General features: G+C 44.3%; 1 protein-coding gene and 1 long non-coding RNA gene across 2 annotated transcripts in view; both read left to right on the top strand.

Moving 5' to 3' along the window:
* The window catches only part of SLC15A1 (solute carrier family 15 member 1), a 64,201-nt gene that overhangs the window by 17,579 nt on the left and 24,679 nt on the right, over positions 1-21,943 (top strand). Inside the window, exons 2-15 of the mRNA XM_017503518.2 lie at positions 3,599-3,615; positions 4,007-4,088; positions 4,192-4,333; positions 6,517-6,636; positions 8,613-8,712; positions 8,933-9,023; positions 10,867-10,950; positions 14,015-14,097; positions 17,131-17,217; positions 17,775-17,864; positions 20,201-20,245; positions 20,370-20,402; positions 20,486-20,574; positions 21,404-21,485. Coding sequence (XP_017359007.1) covers positions 3,599-3,615; positions 4,007-4,088; positions 4,192-4,333; positions 6,517-6,636; positions 8,613-8,712; positions 8,933-9,023; positions 10,867-10,950; positions 14,015-14,097; positions 17,131-17,217; positions 17,775-17,864; positions 20,201-20,245; positions 20,370-20,402; positions 20,486-20,574; positions 21,404-21,485 — 1,145 coding nt within the window. The remainder of the gene's footprint in view (positions 1-3,598; positions 3,616-4,006; positions 4,089-4,191; positions 4,334-6,516; positions 6,637-8,612; positions 8,713-8,932; positions 9,024-10,866; positions 10,951-14,014; positions 14,098-17,130; positions 17,218-17,774; positions 17,865-20,200; positions 20,246-20,369; positions 20,403-20,485; positions 20,575-21,403; positions 21,486-21,943) is intronic.
* Positions 628-3,414, top strand: LOC119467624. The gene is made up of 2 exons (XR_005196167.1): positions 628-803; positions 3,234-3,414. It is a non-coding gene; the product is annotated as an uncharacterized LOC119467624 (long non-coding RNA).

Below are 21,943 nucleotides of genomic sequence, written 5' to 3'. Positions count from 1 at the left end.
GAGGAGGTCTATCTCCCCTTAGGGAGGCCCTGAGCGCCGCGCGGTTCGCAGGACTCTTCCAGCAACCCTGCAGGGTGGAGGTCGGCCTTGCTGGATTGTTGGGCCACCCCGGAGCAGATGGGCTCGGCCGCCAGGCAGCCCACAGGTGTCAGTGTGGGACGCGGCCGCAGGGCTGACTCCGCGGCCTCACTCTTGGCGTACTGCCCGGGAAGCGGCCCCATCCCACGGCAGCTCTGTCTTGGGACGAAACCGGGTTATTTGTGTGGAGGAATCTCTGTCCAGAACTCGTAACAGGCGGGGAGTTAGGAGTGGGGTCCCGAGAAACCAGGACAGTGAATGCCCCCTTAGGACAAGGACTAAAATAGCATCCAAAATGCTCTTTCTTTCTTTTTTTTCTTTTGAGACAGTGTCTCACCCTGTTGTCCAGGCTGGAGTGCAGTGGTGGGATCTCAGCTCACTGCAACCTCCACCTCCCAAGCTCAAGGGATTCTCCTGCCTCAGCCTCCAGAGTAGCTGGGATTACAGGTGGCCGCCACCACGCCCAGCTAATTTTTGTTAATTTTAGTAGAGGCGGGGTTTCACCACGTTGGCCAGGCTGGTCTTGAACTTCTGGCCTCAAGTGATCCACCCACCTCAGATGGAGGTGTGAGTTACCACACCCGGCCCTAAAATGCTCTTAAATGGGCAAAAGTGCAAGACCATCTGGTAGGAGTCACTGGGGCCACGCTGAGCTGCAGGAATGGAAATAACCCCAGCACAGGCTGAGGGGATCAGGAGGGAAGGCACCTGCCCAGGAAGAGGTGGTGAGGCCTGGAGGGCCCTGTGGTCAGGGTCAGGAAGGGAGTTCCTCTGCCAGGGTTGTGGCTTCGTTTGTTGTGGGATAGGGCTTTGAACTTGCACATAATGAAAAGACAAGGCAGTAAATCTGCAAGGAAGGTCCCCAGAGGGAAACGGTGTGGGAGATGGAGGTGGGCCCTGTGGTGGAGGCTTCAGCGTGCTGTAAGGCTCCTGTATTGGATACCTGGCATGGTCTTTCTGGTGCTTGGAGCCAGGGAAGTGATAAAACTCGCTTATATAGAACCATCAGGCAGCAGGACATCACAGCCTGCATGTGGTCCTCCAAGTGCAGCATCCGGACCAGCGGCATTGACGTCACCTTGACTCTTGTTAGAGATGCAAACCTCAGGTGCAGAGAAGTCTGCCTTCTCTAACGCCAGCCCCCGTGGCCGGCACTGACTTCCAGTTGAGCTGCTTTTCGTATAGGCAACTCTGCTGCAATTTGCAACACATGGGGGTTGCCGTAGGGTTTTAAGGATTTAAAAGTTGTTATGGATACATAATAATTATACATATTTATGGGATACATGTGATATTTTGATAGAGGCATACAATGTGTAGTGATCAAATCGGGATATGCGGAACATCCATCGCCTCAAACCTTGATCATTTCTTTGTGTTGGGAACATTCCAGATCTTCTATTTTGTTTGCTTTTTGTTTTTTGTTTTTTTTGATGGAGTCTCACTCTGTGGCCTAGGCTGGAATGCAGTGGTGTGATCTTGGCTCATTGCAGCCTCTGCCTCCTGGATTCTAGTGATTCTTCTGCCTCAGCCTCCCAAGTAACTGGAATTACAGGCACTCACCACCACGCCCAGCTAATTTTTGTATTTTTAGTACAGATGGGTTTTCACCATGTTGGTCAGGCTGGTCTTGAACTCCTGACCTCAAGTGATCCGCCCACCTCAGCCTCCCAAAGTGCTGGGATTACAGGTGTGAGCCACCATGCCCAGCCTCTATTCTGAAATATACAATAAATTGTTCATCATAGTCACCCTCTTGTGCTACCAAACACGAGCTCTTATGCCCTCTACAGGACTGTGTTTTTGTATCCACAAACCTTGCTTCATCCTCCCCTCTTCCCCTACCCTTGCCGTCCTCTTGTAACCACCATTCTACTCACTGCCTCCATGAGATCAACTTTTTTAGCTCCCATATATGAGTGAAATCATGTGATACCTATCTTTCTGTGGCTTATTTCACTTAACCTGATGTCCTCCGGTTTCATCTGTGTTACTGCAAATGAAAAGATCCCATGACAATCTTCATAGAAATAGGAAAAAAAAAATCCCAAAATTCATCTACAACCATAAAAGGCCTCAAAAAGCCAAAGTCATCCTGAGCAAAAAAACAAATAGGGCTGGAGGTACCACCTGATGTCAAAATATATTACAAAGCTCTAGGAACCAAATCAGCATGGTACTGGCATAAAAACAGACACATAAACCAGTAAGACAGAAAAGAGAACCCAGGAATAAATGCATGCATTTATAGCCAACTCATTTTTTACAAAGAACAAACACTGGGAAAAGAACAGTCTAAAGATTAATTTTCTAGTGTAGTGATTTCCAAAGCGCACTGCCTTGACCAGTGGCAGCTCCCACATCTGGGAGCTTGTTAGAAATGCAAGCTCAAGTGTCCATCTCAGGCCTACAGAATCAACAACTCTGGGAGTGGAGCCCAGCTATCTGTTCTCGCAAGCCCTCCGGTGACTCTGAGGCACACTCCACTGTGAGACCCACTGCTATGGGGTCACCAATTCCTAGATTCCTAATAGAGGTGGAGCATGTTCAGGGAGCCCTGAAAGAAACAACCCTAACATAAGGAAATAGGGACGGGTAAGGGGGAAAGGGATAGATGCCCTGTGGGAAACAGCCTAATGTGTGATAGACACGGATGAGCACAGGGCAGTGTGTTTGTGCAGGAGCAGAGTGAGAGACAAGGGCACAGCTCAGCTCTTGTCAAAATTCCGGGAGACAGAAGAGCAGGGGCTGACGGGGTGGGGATGAGGCACTCCTGGGAAGCAGATGGGAGGGTCCGCTGGACTTCACGTGCACCGGCTCCCTTGTATTCTCAGGCTGGTTCTTCCTGCTCTTCTCACCCATCCCCCCGACATAAGCCCCTACGAGCGGGAGGTATTGTGCAGGTCGGTGGAAGTGGGGATGTTGGTGTGATGGATAGTGCACGATCCATCCACTGACAGAACCTGGTCCAGAAGGGAAGCAAAAATTTAAACTGCCCATCACTACAGTGTGATGACGTAGGGACATCAGAGATCATTCAGGAAGGGAATATCAGTGGCAAGACTTAAATCATGGGGTGAGCCCAGCAGGCAGGCAGGAGGCGGCGGCTGAGTGTGCACAGTGTGTCAGGCACTCAGAAGCATTTTATATTGCAGGAATGTAATCCCCACCATCACCTGTGAGACAGTGACGAACATGCTAGAGTGTGTGGATTCTTTCCCACGGGCAGCCTTTGAAGTGTTTCAGGAGGAAATGGTTTGGGCCTGATTCTCTGAGCTGCTGCTTCTGCATTTTGACTGCACATGAGAATTGCCCGGGGAGCTTCTCAAAGGAAAATACAGATGCCAAGCCCTGCTTCTGATAAGAAACACGAGTCTCGGGCTGGGGTCCCAGGGAGGCTGGGGCTGTTTGGTGAATGGCCCCTCCGACCACCCTAAAAAGTCAGAGGCTCTGAGTTTAGACACAGCAAAAAGTGTTGTAACGGCTTGACTTTAATATTGGGATTCTGCTTTTCTTTTAGGAATGTCCAAGTCATGGGTGAGTACCCTTTTTCCTTCTCTATGTATCTTCAGCTTGTGAATTTCATCATCTGATTTACCTCTAAGGGTTCATTCACCTAACAGATCTGTAGTGTGCATCTAGAACCAGTGAGGGTGGGATCCTGGGTTTCCATGTGGGATGTCCTCTCCCAAGGAAATACTGCGGATAATCCTCCTCAGACTAACAATACCACTAGATGCTTATTTCATTGCTATCTCTGTGGAAACATTAGTGTAGATAATAAAATGATTGAATTCTAGTTTCCTGCTCTAGTCACCAGTAAGTTACTGAATCTGTACTGGCTGCTTTTCATGCCATTGGTGCTCCTTTGTGGCTACGGACCAGTGAGGGGTGTATTTCAATCCTGTGCTTGTTTCTTTTTTGTCAGAGTTGCCTTGGTTATCCCCTGAGCATCTTCTTCATCGTGGTCAACGAGTTCTGCGAAAGATTTTCCTACTATGGAATGCGAGGTAACTGTATTGGCTGCTTCTCACCCTTTGGGGAAGAGCAGGAGTGGCCGTAACCAGACCTCACTTTGTTTCCCCCTCCTCTTCCACCTGCCCTCTGCAAAAGCACTCCTGATTCTGTACTTCACAAATTTCATTCGCTGGGATGACAACCTGTCCACCGCCATCTACCATACGTTTGTGGCTCTGTGCTACCTGACGCCAATTCTCGGAGCTCTCATCGCCGACTCATGGCTGGGAAAATTCAAGTGAGTGGCTGCAAATTTCTTGTTCACAGACAAGCCAAAAAGTAAATGTAGGTTTTGTGGTTGGGGAGGGTGGAATTTTGGAATGATGAATCAACTCTGAGGAGAAGCCAGGTGTGGTGTGGGTCATACCTGTAATCCCAGCTCTTGGGGAGGCTGAGACGGGAGGATAATTTGAGCCAAGGAGTTTGAGACCAGCCTGGGCAACATAGTGAGACCCCATCTCTGCCAAAAATAAAGAAATTAGCCAGACGTGATGGCATACACCTGTGGCCCCAGCTATTTGGGAGGCTGAGGTGAACCCTGGAGGTCAAGGTTACAGTGAGCCGTGATCATATTACTGCATTTCAGCCTGGATGACAGAGCAAGACCCTGTCCCAAAAATAAATTAAAAAAAAAAAACAAAAGCAAACCCTTAGAAGAGCATTCACAGCTCTGTTTCTGCCCAATCTTCTGTCCCTAGAGCCTACCACAGTGCCTGACATTTAGCGACTGCAAACAGCATCTATAGGTTTGTTTTTTCCCCAGTCCAAACAAACATAACATCTTTGTCTCATCTTGACGTAGTAGCAGGGATACTGTCTATCATCAGTGATGTGTGAGGCATGGAGTTCAGGGCTGGGGAAATGAAGGGACTCTCTAACATACCTCCAGGCTGCTGAGGGGCTTGCACTGCGTCAGATCACACGGTGTGAGGTCACCAAGGAGAGAAGTCACCCAGCCTTCCAGCAAGGGCTCCACAAGCACGCCCAGTGGGAGGCTGTCAGGCAAGGTTTCCTGGGACTTAAGGAAGAAGGCAGTAGAGGCTCTTCCAGGCCAAAGGAATGACATGGCTGTCTCAGTCCCCTTGTGTAGCTGCAAAGGAATACCCGTGGCTGGGGAATTTATCAAGGAAAAAGGTTTATTTGGCTGGAAGACCAAGCATCTGGTGAAAGCCTCAAGCTGCTTCCATTCATGGAGGAAGGTGAAGGAGAGCTGGTGTGTGCAGAAATCACATGGCCAGAGGGGAAACGAGAGAGAGAGAGGAGGGAAGTGCCAGGCTCTTTTCAACAACCAGCTCTTACAGGAATTCACTCATGACCCTGAGGACAGCACAAGCCATTCATGAGGGATCTGTCCCAGTGTCCCAAACTCCTCCCACCACTCCCTGCTTCCAACCCTGGGGACCACATTTCAACTTGAGGTTTGCAGGAGACAGACATCTAAACGGTAGCAGGGGCAGAAGAAAGAATAGTCACTACCTCCAAAGAATTCTACAAAAATTACCAAAGATCCACTTCCTAGCCAAATATCACTACCAATCAGGAGAGGCCAGGTGTGGTGTGGTTCATACCTGTAATCCCAGCACTTTGGGAGGCTGAGGCAGGAGGATAATTTGAGCCCAAGAGTTTGAGACCAGCCTGGGCAATATGGTGAGACTCCATCTCTACCAAAATAAAGAAATTAGCCAGGCATAGCGGCATATAGCTGTGGCCCCAGCTGTTTGGGAGGCTGTGGTGGGAGGATCCACTTGAGCCCTGGAGGTCAAGGCTGCAGTGAGCTGCATGTGACAGGCAGTGATCACATCACTGCACCAGCCTAGAGCGCAGCTTAAAAATATAAATATGAATTCCACAGGTCAAACAGAACATTGAGTCTTTCAAATGCTTGAAAGATAAAGTGGGTCTTTCCCTGCTCCTGTCCCTCCAGCCAAAATTTGTTAATTTTTTTTTAAGAAACAGGGTCTTGCTTTGTCACCCAGGCTGGAGTGCAGTGGTACAATCATGGCTCACTGCAGCCTCAAACTCCTGGACTCAGTTGATCCGCCCACCTCAGCCTCCCAAGCAGCTGGGACCACAGGCATGCGCCACCACACCCAGCTAATTTTTAATTTTTTTGTGGAGATGGGGTCTTGCTATGTTGCCCAGGCTGGTATCAAACTCCCGAGCTCAAGCAGTCCTCCTGCTTCAGCCTCCCAAAGTGCTGGGATTACAGGCATGAGCCACCATGCCTAGCCCAAAATTTTGCTCCATTCTTTTTGCCCATATGCCCTCCTGAAAGTTACCAGTGTTAGTCAAGTTCAAGAAATAAGTGTATTCAGGATTGGGCTCTTGAAAGCTTTCGAGGAGGGGGTCTCTTGCGGTGGAGTCGGAAGTAGATGGCTATTGTGTGGTTAACTTGGATTCTCTTCACCTTTGGAAACACAGGACCATTGTGTCGCTTTCCATTGTCTACACAATTGGACAAGTAGTCCTCTCAGTAAGCTCCATTACTGACCTCACAGACCACAACCATGATGGCACTCCCGACAGCCTTCCTGTGCACGTGTGAGTTGATGCTCGCTGCTGCCCCCCCCTCGCCCCTTCCCACCAAGTGCTCCTTTGATGCTTTTTCCTTGAACTTCACTGTGAGAATAAGGAGGTTTTTCTTCCCTCTTTGGCAGTATGGAGAAGGCTGTCAAATGGATTAAGCTGGGTCTTCAGGATGTCACACCCCAATGGTTGTCTGGAGGCATTGCTCACTCTGAGGTTTGGCTGTCATGGACTGTCACATTCCACGTGATGTACAGTCAGTGGGCAGGGGATTCATGTTGGTCTTAACCTCCCTGGAGGGATATAAACTCCCACAGACCTTGATCCTTCACACCACCGGGTGTCTTCCGGACTCCAGGACCTTAGGTTTTCTGTCTTATACCACACTTGTGCCTGTTTTTCAACAATCCCATTTCATAAATATTTGTTCCAGCCCTTTGTGCTGGGCTCTGGATGGCAGGTGTTATTGACAAATGTTCATGTGCTGGATTAACCTTGTTTCACTGCAGTCTGGCCTAATAGACTAGTTGTAGAGATTTATTCAGTTTCCTGTTTTTTTGCTTCAGTTCCTTGATCTATGAGTAAAGTACCTAATGAGCTGGGAGAGTAGAATAGAAACTCAAATTAGTATCGGCAATTCCTACACTGCTGGCTTAGCAGAGACTGCTGTCCAGACTGATCCCCTGATGTCACACTCCTGGCGCCCAGAGGGAACTGTGCTGGTGGAGGGGAGCGGCTACGAGCCCTCCCACAGAGCTGCACTGTGGCCTCGGCAGGTGTTCTTCTCCACGCCTCAGTTTTCTAATCTGTAATATCAATTAAGAACATGGACTTTGGAGCCAGATTCTGGCTGTACCCCTCCTAGTTGTATAAGGCTTAAGCAAGTTTCTTAATCTCTGTGCCTCAATTTCCTCGTTTGTGATAGTACCTACTTCATGTAGGACTGTTGTGGGTTAATCCAAGCAAAGCACCTAGAACACTGCCGGACAGGTGATCAGTGCTCAAGAAATCTTAGATTTTTATTTTTCATTTCACGGAGTTCGTACTGGAGCACACCTACAATTCTCACAAGAATAAATACATTGTATATAATATTCAGTTGGCAGTGATTTCGTTGTCTTTTAAAATGCTTAGTTTGGCAACATTAAATGCAAGTTGTATTAAGAGGCAGACAAGATTAAAGGGGTGATTTGGCCAGCCAATTCTGGAAGATTGGTTCAGGAAGAATGATTTTTAAAGAATTCTTTCTTTGTGCAATATTTTCCTTGACTTTATCTGTTCATAAAATTTTTGTAAGTGTTTAAAAGCAACGTTAGCAACCTAGAAGATATGGGATACATGCCTATAAAACAAGAAATTTGTAGTTCCTACCTCTAAACTTAATAAAACTACAAAGTGAGAGTCAATAAATGCTATGAATTGTTTTTTTCAATTCAGGAGCTAAAATACTTAGCAATAACCTAGAAAATACAATAGTCAATTAAATAACCCTTAATGCCACCATCTAGACATAACAATAAATCTTTTAGTCTATTTCTTTCCTTTTTTTTGTACCTGGTAAACAAACTGAGGTCATACTGCCTAACCTGATATTCTGCTTTGCAATGAAATCATGTTTTCCAATGTTACTTAATGACTATTATGAGTCTGTTATGAGTGTACCAGACACAATGCTTATATTTGTTCAATAACATTTCATTTATCCACTCTTTCACTGGAAACAATAACACTACAAAAGAGCCCCATACCTAAGGCTTTGCTCAGCTTGCAAGCTATTGTTTTATGTTGATGGGGGGCAGGAGCTTGAAGGCCCATGAGTTCAAGTTTGCATTCGCCTATCAGGCTGCATTCCTGTGAGCTGGCTTCCCATGAGATTACATTCTTCTCTATGTGTGTCACTGTGCCAGGCCCGCTGAGGGAAACTAGGGAAAAGAGAAGGCTTCTGCTTGTGGGGATCTGCCATGTTGGCCCTAATACCCTGTCTTTCCCAGGGCACTGTCCATGATCGGCCTGGCCCTGATCGCTCTCGGGACTGGAGGAATCAAGCCCTGCGTGTCTGCATTTGGCGGAGATCAGTTTGAAGAGGGCCAGGTAAGAGCAGGAACCTCCACAGAGCCTACGTGAATGAACTACACACATCCAGGGATCAGAGGCCACTGGCGCAAAGCCTGTTCTCCATCGAATTCTTTTTAAGTGCATTAGGAAGTAAGATACCAACCAAAACTAAGAAGTAAAGTGAGATCACCTGCTACCTCTGCTCGGTTGATTGATAGACAGCCAAAGCCATCTTACTTTCTCCTTAACATTGCAGGAGAAACAAAGAAACAGATTTTTTTCCATCTTTTACTTGGCCATTAATGCTGGAAGTTTGCTTTCCACCATCATCACTCCCATGCTCAGAGGTAAGAGACACCTGAAGGAATGTCTGTCTTTTTTCAGTAAGGCTAAATCTGTGTCGCCATTGTTTTGTTCCGTTCTTCCCTTCTCCCCGACCTCTAGCTGTCAGCCACATGCTAGGATGCACGTTGGAATCCAGAGTAAGCACTTCTTTTCCTGTGCGTTTCGCCTCCTTTTCTCATCTTATTTGAATCCCTTATCCCAGTGACCACTGGAGAGTCTAAGCCATCCTTAGTGTGGGCCTCCATCTTCCTAAACTGTCACTGATGCAATGTCATGCTCACAGTAAGAGGTAAGAGGCCAGAGAGGCGGCTTGGAAGCCAACCTGGTGGGCTGTAGCTGCCATTCTAGCTTCAAGCTTTGCTCCCCAATGATATTTCCATGACTTAGGAAGAGTTTACTGGGCCAAGTTTTATTCTTTGCTTTCCCATCATCTCAAGTATTTCCAAAATAATACTTGACTCTTCAGATAAAGAGAATGGGACAGTGTCAGTAGCTATCATGTTTGTGCTTGCGAATGCTCTATTGAGAGTCTGGGAATTTCCCACATGGAAGGGAATATGTGGTGGCATTGAAGATAAACTAACAAGACCATGCTGTCCACATTGGAATCAGATTAGATTATAAAATAAAGATTTCAGGTGGATTTATGTATTCCTGCATAGAATAGTGTTTGAGGATGACGGACAATTAAACCCCCTTCCAGCTTGTTTTTTTATTTTTTCTAACTTGTTTTATATAAAAATGTCATAGCTTTTATTTATGTGTCCTGTTCCCTCACCTCTCTCACCTCTAGGTTCTACTAGAGGGTGCATGTTTAAATTATAGAATCTGTTAAAGGATAACTTTTTAAAAGGAAATTCATTACTCTCATACAAATATAAAATAAACGTGTGACAAAAAAATTTATGTAACTTGTTAATTAGCTGCTAACGAATCAGTTCAAACAAAGATTTGACTAACACATTTCTGTTCTTTCTAGGGGAAAATTATTTTTGCATGCTACTAACAGGAAACATTTGCATGACTGTCACTTCTGCTAGCTAACTTCTTTCTCTCCCGATTGTGAGATAGCTAAACCAAATCAAAACCCTGATCTCATCAGCTCATTCCCGATGGCTCCAGCATTCCATGGAAAGGATTTCCAGGAATTTCTATGAGTCCTTACAAAGGCTTAGTTTTTATATAATTTTTATTTATTTATTGTGCGTGTGTGTGTGTGTGTGTATCTGTGTGTGTAAATTTTTTTTAAAACAAATCCTGGGATTTCAGAGCTAAAATAACTGTTGGTCAGAGGCCGAATCCAGAAATCTGGGCAAGATCATTCATTTATGTATTGTCTACAGTTGATTTCAAAGGTGGGGTTGAGTAGCTGACAGAGACCAATGGCTCACAAAGCCTAAAATATTAAGTATTGGGCCCTTCACGGAAAAGTGTGCCAACCCCTGTCTAGGTCATCGAACTGCTTCGTGATTGGCACGAATTCAGGAACATATGATACTGATTTTCCAGCGCACTTTTGATTTACTGAGTCCCATATAATCAACTTAGTGTATCCAGGCCATCTTTATCTCCCCCGCAAAGAAAATCCACAGAACCAAGAGGGGGCCACTGATTTTGGCCAAGCCGGGATCACCCATCTGTTGAGGGGCTGAGATTAGAACTGGTTTCCATCTTCTGCTACACTGCTGCTTTACTCAGCTGGCAATGATGTCAGTAAGGCAAAGGGATACGTCTAGAACACTACGTGAAAGCACTATGTAACTATCAGTGAGGGATCTTTACAGATATGAAGATATGCTCATTACCAATGACATCATGGATTTTAATCTTGTCATTTCTCCCCAGTTCAACAGTGTGGAATCCACAGTAAACAAGCTTGTTACCCACTGGCCTTCGGGGTTCCCGCTGCTCTCATGGCTGTAGCCCTGAGTAAGTAGAAATTGGTTGAATGAATATAAGCCTATGACTAGGTCAGCCCCTACGTGAATGATTGTGACTAATTTTTTAAAGTGCATGTAACAAGTGGCAACCAAAAGGAGTGAGAATAACTGGCACCAGATGTTAAACACACTCTAACTATTCAAAGAAAGTAGGATTGGCATATCACTTCTGAGTGAATAGGATCAAAAAAAAGGATTACAGGAAAAGGAGCCAACTGAGTTGGTCATTGAAAGGTGTGATACTATTTAGGCAGATTAAGATGAAGGTGAGAGAGGCCAGGCATGCTCACTCATGGCCATAACCCTAGCACTTTGGGAGGCTAAGGCAAGGGGATTGCTTGAGTTTAAGACCAGCCTGGGCAACAGAGAGAGATGTTATCTCTAAAGAGTCTTGCTCTTGTCACCCAGGCTGGAGTGCAATAGCACGATTTGGGCTCACTGCAACTTCTGCCTCCCAGGTTCAAGCAATTCTCCTGCCTCAGCCTCCCAAGTAGCTGGGATTACTTGGGACAGGCACGTATCACCACACCCAGCTAATGTTTGTGTTTTTAGTAGAGACAGGGCTTCACCATGATGGCCAGGCTGGTCTCGAGTTCCTGACCTCAAGTGATTTACCTGCCTTGGCCTCCCAAAGTGCTAGGATTACAGGCATGAGCCACCATGCCCAGCCGATTTTTTTTTTTTTTAATTAGCTGGGTGCTGTGGCTTACACCTATAGTCCCAGCTACTCTGGAAGCTTAACTGGGAGGATTGCTTGAGCTGCAGTGAGCCCTGATCACACCACAACACTTCAACCTGGATCATACGGTGGACCCTGTTTAAAAACAAATGAAAAAAAGATGAAGATGATAAATCTGCTGGATTAGCTGAACCCAAAGCTAAAAAGCTTTTGTTCTTGTCAGCATGTACTTATCTGTAACTTGCTTGAAGAAATGGCAGCCTGGCTCAGTTGCCATTGAAACATTGAAATACTCCAATGAATGTCTACATTTCCATAGTCAATCAGATTGGTGCAAAAGTCATTGCAGCTCTTGCCATTGAAAGTAATGGCAAAAACTGCAATAACTTTTGCACCAAACTAATATCCCCAAATGTTTCTGCTGGAATTCTTTCTTGTTGGGCAGAACATACATGTCTATTGGAGACATTCATTTGCACATTAATTCTTGGTATTGGCTTTTAGGAAATGTGGTTTGTCTCCATGGGATGGTTGGAGGTGAAAAGTGGCCAAGAACGGGGCAAGAAGAAAACAGCCCAGTGGCCACCTCAAGTCCTCAGAGCCCCTTCTCCCACTCACATGAGCTTGTCATCAGCTTTGCTCAGCTGGCCACCACATCTCTCTCTCCAATTTTTGTTCTCAGATCTTAGCAGTGCATGGAGTAGGCCCATTTTAAGTCTTTTGCTCATGTTGTAGCAGTTTAGCTTTCTCCTTTTGTTTAGGTGAGCACTCAGTATTCTCTCGTTTTTAATATGTCTCTTTTCTTCCATGGTTCTTACACTGTATTAAGCACTTTAGGTAAATTTTTACTTCATCTGTACAAGTTATTCCTCTATCAAAGATTATGCTTTTTCTTCTGGAGGAATTGAGAACGGGCCAAATCTGATATGTCAATACAACCTCTAGAGATTCCTATGCTTGAATTAGTTTTCAGGTAATCAGAAGCTTAAAGATGAAATATTATTTGGTAAAAGAAAACATAGACTCAATCTCTTTACCATCCACGTCTGCATTGAGAGGTTGACATAGGTCAAAAATATAAGTAAACATCCGCTTCATCAGCTATAAAGAACATCGATAGTATAGACACATACTTGGAGTTAGCACCTGTCAAAAGTCTCAGGCCCTCTTAATTGAGAAAAACAAGTAGAATTCAAGCTATCAGTGTTTTTGAATTATTTAAGTGTGGTATTGAATAATCAGAAATCCTAGCATATGAACTATGTTTTCAGAGACTCTTGCAAAAATGCTTTAAATTTTTAAAAAATTTTTGGTAAGATGATAGCATAAGGTCTCACTATGTTGTCCAGGCTGCTCTTGAACTACTGGCTTCAAGTGATCCTCCTGCCTTGGCCTCTCAAAGTGCTGGGATTACAGACGTGAGCCACTACACTCATCCCCAGAATGTCTTTTTATCTAATTTATTTTCACAATATGACTTTTGCCAAAAAGGTCCATGGAAGAATGACCTCATTAAAAGGTGCTTCTAACTTTTATAAAACTGTAGCTGCAGATGCAATTAATTGTAACTGCTTCTGTAGTGACCACAGAAAAAAACTTCTGCCACATATGATTAATTCTTTTTTTTCCTGAATATAAAAGAGAAAGAAAAAGGCTTCTCTTCCCACTGAAGTCAGAAAATTACAGCTCCATTTATTTTTATTTTTATTTTTTTGAGACGGAGTTTCACTCTGTCACCCAGGCTGGAGTACAGTAACATGATCTCAGCTCACTGCCACCTCACCTCCCAGATTCAAGCATTTCTCCTGCCTTAGCCTCCAAGTAGCTGGGATTACAGGTGCCCACCACCATGCCCAGCTAACTTTGGTATTTTAATAGAGACAGGGTTTCATGTGATGTTGGCCAGGTTGGTATCGAACTCCTAAGCTCAAGTGATCCACCTGCCTCGGCCTCTCAAAGTGCTGGGATTACAGGTGTGAGCCACCAAGCCTGGCCCCATTTATTGTCTTAGTAACATAATACATTAATGTGTTATACGAAAGCACTGATTCCTTTTGTCTCCCTTTGAATAGAGATAGAACTTGTGCTTAAAAACTGTGTGAGTGTATTTGAGCTACCTTAAGTTATGGGAAGTAGATTATATCAGGCTTAAAGGTTTGCATATTAGAACACAAATATAACATTACTCAGAGGCTTTTGTGATTGTGAGAGTTAAAAGCACTTTTTAAACAGTGATGTTGGTAGTTAAACCCATTCCATAAGTAATCTGGTTATTCCCCAAACAAAGTTGTAACTCAAATAAAGGCACGTTTCTCTGGGCCACAGGTGGCTGTGGCACATGCCCTGCTGACATGTCTTTTTCTGCCCTATCTAGTGGTGTTTATTCTTGGCAGTGGCATGTACAAGAAGTTCCAGCCACAGGGCAACATCATGGGCAAAGTGGTCAAGTGCATTGGCGTAAGTATCCCAGCTGCTCTTTCTCAAGCCCATTTAACCACCTCAGAACCTTCTACATCCTTTAAATTATAATTTAATTAAGCTTTGATTTTCTTTTAAATATTTTTTTAGTGTTTTTATTTCAATAACTGGCAGTTTCTTCAAAAATTCACCAAATGGTAAAAGACACAAACAGAAGTCAATAAAGGAGAAATAGAAATGGCTCTTGAGCTTATAAAATAAGATCAATGGTCAAAGAAAAACCAATCAAAGTGACTCTTCATCTGTCAGAGATCTTCACCTGTCAAAGAACAGCGCTTGAAGTTTGTTGGGGAGCAGTGAATCACAAATGGAGAGGTTCAATTTGGCAATGTGTAGCAAGACTCTCAAATGTTCAGATGCTTCAAGTTAGTCAAGAGTAAGAAAATTGGCCAGGCGGGGCGGCTCACACCTGTAGTCCCAGCACTTTGGGCGGCCAAGGCAGGTGGATCACTTGAGCTCAGAAGTTTGAGACCAGCCTTGTCAACATGGTAAAACCCTGTCTCTAATAAAAATAAAAAAATTAACCAGGCATGATGGTGGGTGCCTGTAGTCCCAGCTACTCAGGAGGCTGAGGCACAAGAATCGCTTGAACCTGGGAGGCAGAGGATACAGTGAGCCAAGATCACACCACTGCACCCCAGCCTGGGTGACAGAGGGAGACTGTCTCAAAACAAAACAAAACAAACTAGAGTAAGAAAATAATTTTAACAAAAAAAGAAAAAAAAAGAGTAAATAATTTTAAAAAGTGAACACAGACTCACATACAAAGATTATCATTGTAATACTTACAATAGCAAAAATATAAGCCCACCAAATTGCTGCAAATAGGAAGACAGTGCTGAACTTCCAGCTCATCTCTGCATAGCATGCAGCCGGCAGCAGTCTTGTTTTTAAAGAATACCTGGTGATAGAAATGTGCAGAATGTGGATCCTTCCATAAGCACCTCTGTAGTATATGCACATACAGGTACATTTATGGGCAGGAAATGAATGTTGAGAGTAGGAAGCCTTAGATAATGGAATAAAATAATTTTTCTCATACACTCTCCATTTTTTTAGTGAACATACTGTATACGTTGTATAACTAGAGGTAAATATGTCACTTACTTAAAAAAAAAAATCACCTGTGAATCTTTTGGATGAAAAGGCAGCCTTACGATAATTTTAGGTCACTTACATTATCTTACCTGGCCTTTAGATTATTTATTATATTTTCTTTCTTCCTTTCTTTTTTTTTTTTAGATGAAATCTTATTCTGTTGCCCAGGCTGGAGTACAGTGGCATGATCTTGGCTAACTGCAACCTCCACCTCCCGGGTTTAAGTGATTCTCCTGCCTCAGCCTCCCAAGTAGCTGGGATTACAGGTGCCTGCCACCACGCCTGGCTAATGTTTTGTATTTTTAGTAGAAATGGGGTTTTGCTATGTTGACCAGGCTGGTCTTGAACTCCTGGCCTCAAGTGTTCCACCCACCTCAGCCTCCCAAAGTGCTGGGATTACAGATGTGAGCCACCATGCCCGGCCAATTTACTGCCTTTCAATCACACTCATGCCTCCAGCCTCCACCAGCATCACCCCTTGCTGTATTGTTGTAAATGCACTTTGCTGCTCCCAGAAGGCTTTTTCCTAAACAATGCTAACAAGGAATCTTTGGGGCCTCTAATTTTATGATGGGTGGGTCATCGTATTTTTCTGACCTGTGTTATTATATTTTAAAGTATGTTTCCCTATAGCCTTAATTTGTTAATAAATGTGTTTCTCTGTAGTGGGTTCTTACTCTTAAATTTAAAAACTGATACTCAGTTCAGTTATTGGAAGCCTATGTTTGGAACAACTTAGTGTGTAAATCTAGTTTTTCAAACACAAACTTTGTGAAACCTAAATGCAGATCAAATATTTCTGACAAAAATCTAGCATCCAAATTAAGATATGCTGGCTGGGCACGGTGGCTCACACCTGTAATCCCAGCACTTTGGGAGGCTAAGGCAGGCGGATAGCCTGAGCTCAGGAGTTCAAGACCAGCCTGGGCAAAATTGCAAAACCCTATCTCTATTAAAAATAATATCAAAAAATTAGCTAGGCATGGTGGCACATACCTGTGGTCCCAACTACTTGGGAGGCTGAGCTGAGAGGATCACTTGAGCCTCAGAGGTCAAGGCTTCAGTGAGCCAAGACAGTGCTACTGCACTCCAGCCTAGGCGACAGAGCAAGACCCTGTCTCAAAAACAAATTGAAATTGTGTCATAAGTATAAAATATTCTCTGGATTTGGAAGACTTAATATGAAAGAAGGTAAAAATTCTCATTAATTTTTAAATATTGATTACCTAGTAAAATCAGTGGGGTTTATCATGTTACATGAAATACATGTATAATGAATTTTACCTGTTTCACTTTTACTTTTTAAGATGGCTACTAGAAAACTTAAATTGCAAACATGGCTTGTGTTCTAGTTCTTTTTTTTTTGTTTTGAGATGGAGTCTTGTCCTGTCACCAGGCTGGAGTGCAGTGGCATGACCTCCGCTCACTGCAACCTCCCTCCCAGGTTCAAGTGATTCCCCTGCCTCAGCCTCCCCAGAGTAGCTGGGACTACAGTTGTGTGCCACCATGCCAGCTAATTTTTTGTATGGTAGTAGAGATGGGGTTTCACCATGTTAGCCAAGACGGTCTCCATCTCCTCATCTCATGATATACCCACCTTGGCCTCCAAAGTGCTGGGATTACAGGCGTGAGCTCCCCGGCCCGGCCTCATGTTCTATTTCTACTGGGCTTGCTTCTCTAAAGGATCTAGAGAGTTAATTGGACACAGCTTGACTCTGTTCACCCCAACTCAGATGCTCTTAGTTGGAAAGACGCAATTAATAGAAATAAGTGTTCATATACTAGTAGATACAATTTTATGTTTTGCTTTTCTCATAAGCATAGTTTTCTACTAAAGGGAGTTTAATTGAAATATGCTTCCCTGAAAAAGTTGTTGGTCCCTTTTTGAAATTTGATTTTTCTTCCTTCCTTCAGTTTGCCATCAAAAATAGATTCAGGCATCGGAGTAAGACATTTCCCAAGAGGGAGCACTGGCTGGACTGGGCCAAGGAGAAATATGATGTGAGTAACTGTCATTGCCACAATGACCCCGATTCCCCCGGGAAGTGAACACCCAGAACCTCAATTCACATAAAGGTGACATGGACATAATGGTCAGCTATACCTTTATAGCATATTAGATAAGACTATGCATGAGTGAATTTTTTTAATTGAAAGAACTTGATAAACAGTGGATATAATTAGTCTGGAAACAATATTACCTTTGAATAGTTTTTCATTTAGTCTAATCTGCCATTCATTATATGTAACTGGGGTCGCAGAACCTTAGTTTGAATATAGGAGAGTCCAGCGGTGGTGACGGCTGTGGTGGGATTTACAGTGAGTAAATTCAAGTGATTTACCTCCTAAATAGACGTTTCCACTCATACTTTAGATAGCTTAGACATTTTCAGTTTTCTAAAGAAAACTGCAGCAGTGTGTTTTGGATTAATCACCTCCCAGCTTGTCTCTAGATGCAAATATCTGTGTCTCCACTGAAACTCGGCAGCGCCTGCAAGCCTCCAGTGGCACGGGACACAGGGTGTGGCTGACTTGTCCCTCCCCCACTCCAACTACAGGAGCGGCTTATCTCCCAAATTAAGATGGTCACGAGGGTGATGTTCCTGTATATTCCACTCCCAATGTTCTGGGCCTTGTTTGACCAGCAGGTAATGTGAAACTCTGCTTCCGTTCCGCTTCATTTAGCAAGCGTACATCCGCACTGCCAGGTTACAAGGCTCACTTCGTATTTCACACCTAAAAAGCTCTTTTCCAGTTTCTTATTTATATTTCACTTATTTAATTGTTAGAACACATTCAGTTTATTGTAAAAAACAACAACAGCAACAAAAACAAAAAACAGCAATTCCAGATGGTTCTATCCACATTTCTCTTGCTAAATAATGAAGACGATTAGGTGAGGTCAAGTCAAGTAGCCTTGGGAAATATTTCATCCAGGACTCTTGCCAATGAAAACTGAGGGTAAAGAGTTTGTTTTCCTACCAATACAGCGTGGTAACAAGATAGGTTGCCTTTTAATGGGGTCCACACATAAATGGAGAGGTACTTGATGTCTTCCACTCTAAGATGGAGTCCTGGGGCTAGAAGTGCCATCCTAGGGTGGAAAATGACTCCTCTCTGAGCAGGGACCTAGAACCCAGCAGGTGACCTGTTGTCTCTTTCTACCACAGCCCTAAGACACATTCCCAGGAATTCTTCACAATCTTGTTAAAGAACTCAATGCATAAGGCTCGGTAACTAAAGCAATTGGATACTGTTTCTTTTTAAAGATCAGTCCTCCTTTACAGAACAAAAACATAGATATTGTTTCTCTTAGAAACTGGAGTTTAAAAAAGTCAATGAACACACATGGTTTGTGCAGGGAGGATGACGATGGGGATAAACCGTTGCATGGGACAAATGTAAGTGCACACACGCATCTCCTCATTTCTAAGTAGGAGATTGAGAAGGGATCAGACAAACGTGGGAGGCAGCGCTGCCTGCGGGGCAGGAGCCGGGCACTGGGATGAGGCTTGCACTGGAAACGCACCCCTCCCCTGGCAGCTGTGACACTTGGGTGGCTGTAGGAACTCTTAACTCTTCCGAAAGAGTGCTAATCACCTGCCTCAAGGCTGTGAGGGTCCAGTGTGAGAACATCCGTAAGGTACTCAGTGACTGGCCTGTAGGAAGAACTGGAACAGGGGTAGAGTTCTTTTTTTTTCTTTTTTCTTTTTTTCTTTTTTTTTTTTTTTTTTTTTTTTTTTTTTTTTTTTTTTTTTTTTTTTTTTTTTTTTTTTTTTCTGATACAGAGTCTCGATCTGTCACCCAAGCTGGAGTGCAGGGAAACGATCTTGGCTCACTGCAACCTCCACTTCCCAGGTTCAAGCGATTCTCCTGCTTCAGCCTCTTCATAGCTGAGATTACAGGCACCTGCCACCACACCCAGCCAATTTTTAGTAGAGATGGGATTTTGCCATGTTGGCCAGGCTGGTCTCAAACTCCTGACCCCAGGTGATCCACACACCTCGGCCTCCCAAAGTGCTGGGATTACAGGTATGAGCCGCCGTGCCCGGCCAATTTCCTGACTCTCTATGACGTCTTTCTAATAGAGCTGAGGGATTCATATGAAAGCATTTACATGTTTAGTCTTCCATGGACATAATCATATTTACTTGTACAGTCCTGAGTCGTCTTTCACTGTGAAATAGGTTGACCATAGCAGGGCTGCCCAGATTTAAATCCACTACTCTCTTGCAGGAGATCTATTTGGGGCCAGCCTAGACTGTCAAAATGGCTGTTAACAGTAACAACATTTTTTGAATCTTGGATGCCAGTGAATATGGACTGTCTGCAGGGTACACAGCTGCTTTCACCTTGCAGATGACACCATGCTTTCCAACAAGCCTCGGAAATGCAGTTTTGTATTTCCTAGGGATAGCTTCATCTCGGGGTAGTGCTTTGTGCAGCTTCTGAGGGGTTGGAGTACTCTATATCATGTTCACTTATACACTAGAAATACAACCTGTTTCTTTTGACCTAGTATCATAATACAGCTGGGAGACTAACTTGATGTTTAAAACAACATTGAATCCTATAACATGGCCAGTGTAGTGGCTCACGCCTGTAATCTCAGCACTTTGGGAGGCCGAGATGGGTGGATCATGAGGTCAGGAGTTCGAGATCAGCCTGGCCAATATGGTGAAACCTCATCTCTACTAAAAATACAAAAATTAGCCGGGCGTGATGGCACGCACCTGTAGTCCCAGCTGCTCAGGAGGCTGAGGCAGGAGAATCGCTTGAACCCGGGAGGCAGAGGTTGCAGTGAGCCGAGATCGTACCACTGCACTCCAGCCTGGGCAACAGAGCAAGATTCCGTCTCAAAAACAAACAAAAATCCCGTAACATGTCAGACCTCATTCCTGATTTGGAAAAGACTCACCATTGACTTGTAAAAATTTTAAAACCCACATTTCCAAATAATACAGCAAACATCTTCATTTTTAAGGGCTCCAGGTGGACACTGCAAGCAACAACCATGTCCGGGAGAATCGTAAGTTTGGGAAATGGAGACACTTGATCTTCCCGGTCACTATTCCTTCATTTTAGTTTTTTTGTCCCCTTTCTTCTTCCCTTTCATGGCATTTTTCAGTGAGATGTTTTTCCTCTCTTCTTAGGGAAGTATGGAAATTCAGCCTGATCAGATGCAGGTAGGAGAGGACGTGTAAGTTGCTTTCAGGGTCACAGTCGTCTTTGAGACAAGCTTAACATTTCACCTCCACTTCCTCTGCAGACTGTGAACGCCATCCTGATCGTGATCATGGTCCCTGTCTTTGATGTTGTGCTGTACCCTCTGATTGCAAAATGCGGCTTCAATTTCACGTAGGTGACGGGTGGGCTGCGTTGGTGGAGGCTCCTTTGGTGCCAGGGCTTTGCAGATGGGCTGTGCTCAGCCTGCAGCCCCTCCCACAACCTCACCTAGAGGATGGGGTTTTGAAGAATGAAGTAAATAAATGTTCGTGTGCTGATGTTTCTGAAAATGTTCTTTAAAATAAAAATGCTGTGAATGACAGCCTGAAAAAGCCTTTAATCAAGGCTTTCTTCTGTATGCAGATGATAGGAATGGGCTTTGTAATCTGGAGTATCACCTAAACTGTAGCTTCTAGAAATTAAAAGTAAATATACAGGCCAGACACAGTGGCTCACACCTGTAATTCCAGCACTTTGGGAGGCCAAGGCAGGTAGACCGCTTGAGGTCAGGAGTTCAAGACCAGCCTAGACAACAGGGGAAATCCCTATATCTACTAAAAACACAAGAAATTAGCCGGCATGGTGACAGTTGCCTGTAATCCCAGCTACTCAGGAGGCTGAGGCACGAGGATTACTTGAACCTGGGAGGCAGAGATTGTGGTGAGCCGAGATTGTGCCACTGCACTCCAGCCTGGATGACAGAGAAAGACTCTGTCTAAAAATAATAATAATAAATAAATAAATAAATAAGCAAGCAAAACAAGAACAAGAAGCTATATTCCATTTATCCTCCTTGGTCTTGGTCGTGGTCATGAATCCATGACCAAGAGAGGGAGAGGTACTTTGAAGCCCATGTGTTTTTGGAGGGAATTTAGTTTTGTTGAGGGATGACGGGGGTGGGGTTTAGCTTGGCTCATCTATGTGGGACTGGTTGAGTGTCACCCTTCTCTTGCCCCATCAGCTCCCTGAAGAAGATGACTGTTGGCATGTTCCTGGCATCCATGGCCTTTGTGGTGGCTGCCATCGTTCAGGTGGAAATTGATGTGAGTTGTCCTATGCTTCTCCCGTGTCCTTTCCCAGTGCATTTAGGTGGAGCGTTCAGAATCTTCTTTCTCCAGAATGAAGAGGATTAGGGGAGGCCAAGGTCTTTCTCTGTAAACTGAGCCCTGGAGCTTTGAGCCACGGGAGGCACTATGGATGTGAGGGTAAAGTGGATGGGCTTCAGCTGGGGGAAAAGCTGACATAAGTAGATCGCATTTATAATACAGTTTTTATGGTGGAAAAGAAGTTTACAGAACATGTTTCTTCACCATCTGAACTCCTAGGAGATCTGGTTAAAAGAAGGTCAACATTCACAAACAAGTGTCATCTCAAATGTGTGTAAATTGTCTTTTTGATGTGAGAATGCATTTTGTTCTAGTGTTTCTAAAAATGAGTAGTTTCTAAGCTAAAGCACACACATCTGTCGGACTCACAGTGGGCTCAGCTAGACTCCCAGTGC

Source organism: Cebus imitator, unplaced genomic scaffold (assembly GCF_001604975.1).
Source record: "Cebus imitator isolate Cc_AM_T3 unplaced genomic scaffold, Cebus_imitator-1.0 Scaffold312, whole genome shotgun sequence".
Classification (NCBI taxonomy): Eukaryota; Metazoa; Chordata; class Mammalia; order Primates; family Cebidae; genus Cebus; species Cebus imitator.
This window is presented reverse-complemented; position numbering and strand designations above follow the sequence as displayed.